We start from the raw sequence: 2,076 nt of genomic DNA on the forward strand, positions 1-2,076 counted from the left end.
GGCAGCACGTACTCTTTTGGCACGGTACCTGTTTTGGGGTCTTCCCACAGTGCTGATATCTTCGCAACGTAGGGCATAGACTTCTTCCGGGGTCCCGATTTCAAGAGGACAGTGTCTCGTACCCGGATGATCTCCCCATCTCTCTACACAGCCTGGTAGCTCTTGCGAACCGCTGGCTCTGGTTCATTCTGTACCATTAGAACACACACAAGCAATGAAGCATCCTGAGTGTAGAGGCAGATGAGGTGTTTGCTCCCCCAGCCCAGGACTCTTTGGTCCTGCTCTGCACTAAACAGCTGCCTGAGCCTCCTCGGAGCTAAGTGCCTCCACTCCCACAGCTCTCCAAGAGGAGTCACAGCCCAGGACCACTCATGGCATCTCACTTCCCACCAGGCTGGTGGATCACAAAGGGCAGGTCAGATGAATCCCTTTTTCTACGGGCAGAGCGCTCGTAGGTAGAGACAATTCCCTGAGGAACAGTGTCTGTGCACTCATGGGTTATGCACGGCCACTGTGTTGGAACAGAGAGACAACACACAACTATTTCTGCTGCGTCGTGCTGGTGGTAAGGAGCAGCTCACCAGTGGGACAGCGGGTCTCACAAAAACTCATGTTTCCAAAATTAAGACCCTTATTTTCAATTAAAACTGACTGAGCCTTCAACTTTATGCACACAGACACGACCTGCAGGACGATCACCGGTTTACCGGCCGAGCTGCAGTGCGTGTCCTGGGCTGGGCAGGGCAGGGGGCTTTGCCGTAGCGCTCTCCCCAAGGAGACAGCCACCCCTTCCTCCCGCCCTCCAGCAGCACCAGCTGATCGCTTGGCTGTGAACTGTGGGGATTATTTTAGCTGTGCTCTGAGAACTCATTCTGGAGTGGCCAAGCAGGACGGGTTTAACCTCCTGCCAGATCGCCCAGGCGAGATCGGCAGCGTTACGCGCTGGGGCTTGGGGAGGTTAACGGCGTGCTGCCCCTTTCAGTGTGCAGCCCTGGGCGATGGAGGCGAGAGGTCTGTCCCTGGCTTCCACAGGCTCCATCCTCGCACAGCCCTTGGTACCGGGGCACGGCTCTAAGGGCTGGAGGTACCAAACCCATCATGGATGATGCTATCCACAGCTCCAGGTTACACCACCGCGCCAAGCGGCAGCACAGATGAGTCCGTGAGGAGCACGGCTCCCCTCAGTGCCGACATCCACTGCGTCAAGGCGGGTCAACGCCTTGTCCAGCCCTCCCAGACAGCACGTGGGTCCCTGTGTCAAGCCCCCAGCTCTCATGCTTTTGTAACATGAAGGGTATCGCCTTCTCTCTCCGCTGAGGTGGACTTCGCTGGAGTTAATTACATTTTGTGGCAGGAAATCTGCCCCCCTGCAGGAGCCAGTCTGACCCTGACCACAACAAATGGCAAAGCACAGACAAGGAATCCTTGGAGGAGCGACTGGCCGTGCCACCAGGTAAGTGATGAGAAGGTGGGTACTGGATGCTAGAAAAAATCCACCTGAGAGCTGGGACATGGTCTCAATCCTCTGTGCTGGGCTATGGACACCACAGGTGTGGAGAACCACCTTAGGAGAGCGACCTTCAGACAGCTATTCCTTAGGCCAAGGCTAAAACTTCCCTGGCTTTCTCAGACAGGTTTGCCCTACCCCGGGGAAGCAGCCGGAGGACCATCTCTGTCAGATGAGCTCACAAGGTGTGACAGGCGCCACCCCTGCAAATGCTGAGGCCAGGAGCTGATGCAGCTGATGCAGCACAGGAGCAGCAGGTTTTCCTCCCTCTCCAAAGCGCCGCTCGTGCTGTGCGAGGTAATGCCACAGCAGACGAGGAAAACAAAGCCAGCAGCAGCTCAGCCTCAAAGCCCAGCTCGTGCGAGAGGTTCTCGGCGGCATCTAGAGACCATCTCCGCTTTGAAGCAAGACCCAAAACGCTCTTAAGCCTTCACAATCTTAATCCCCTGAAGACACACAAACAGGAATAGCCATATGCACGGGAAACCCAGCGCTCCGCGACACCTACCACAACGTAGACGGCTTTCTCGCAGGCCGTGCCGACGGGCATCCAGCCGTTCGTGGCTCTC

At 56.6% G+C, this 2,076-nt stretch overlaps 1 protein-coding gene across 1 annotated transcript in view; it reads right to left on the reverse strand.

Moving 5' to 3' along the window:
• Positions 1-28: 28 nt before the first annotated feature.
• The window catches only part of BAHD1 (bromo adjacent homology domain containing 1), a gene marked incomplete at its 3' end in the record, with an annotated part of 7,492 nt that continues 5,444 nt past the window's right edge, over positions 29-2,076 (reverse strand). Inside the window, 2 exon segments of the mRNA XM_010142942.1 lie at positions 29-188; positions 2,016-2,076. The exon segment at positions 2,016-2,076 is cut by the window's right edge and continues 17 nt beyond it. Of these exon segments, the coding sequence (XP_010141244.1) occupies positions 29-188; positions 2,016-2,076 (221 nt within the window).

The sequence above is a fragment of the Buceros rhinoceros genome, unplaced genomic scaffold (assembly GCF_000710305.1).
Source record: "Buceros rhinoceros silvestris isolate BGI_N320 unplaced genomic scaffold, ASM71030v1 scaffold28429, whole genome shotgun sequence".
Taxonomy (NCBI): Eukaryota; Metazoa; Chordata; class Aves; order Bucerotiformes; family Bucerotidae; genus Buceros; species Buceros rhinoceros.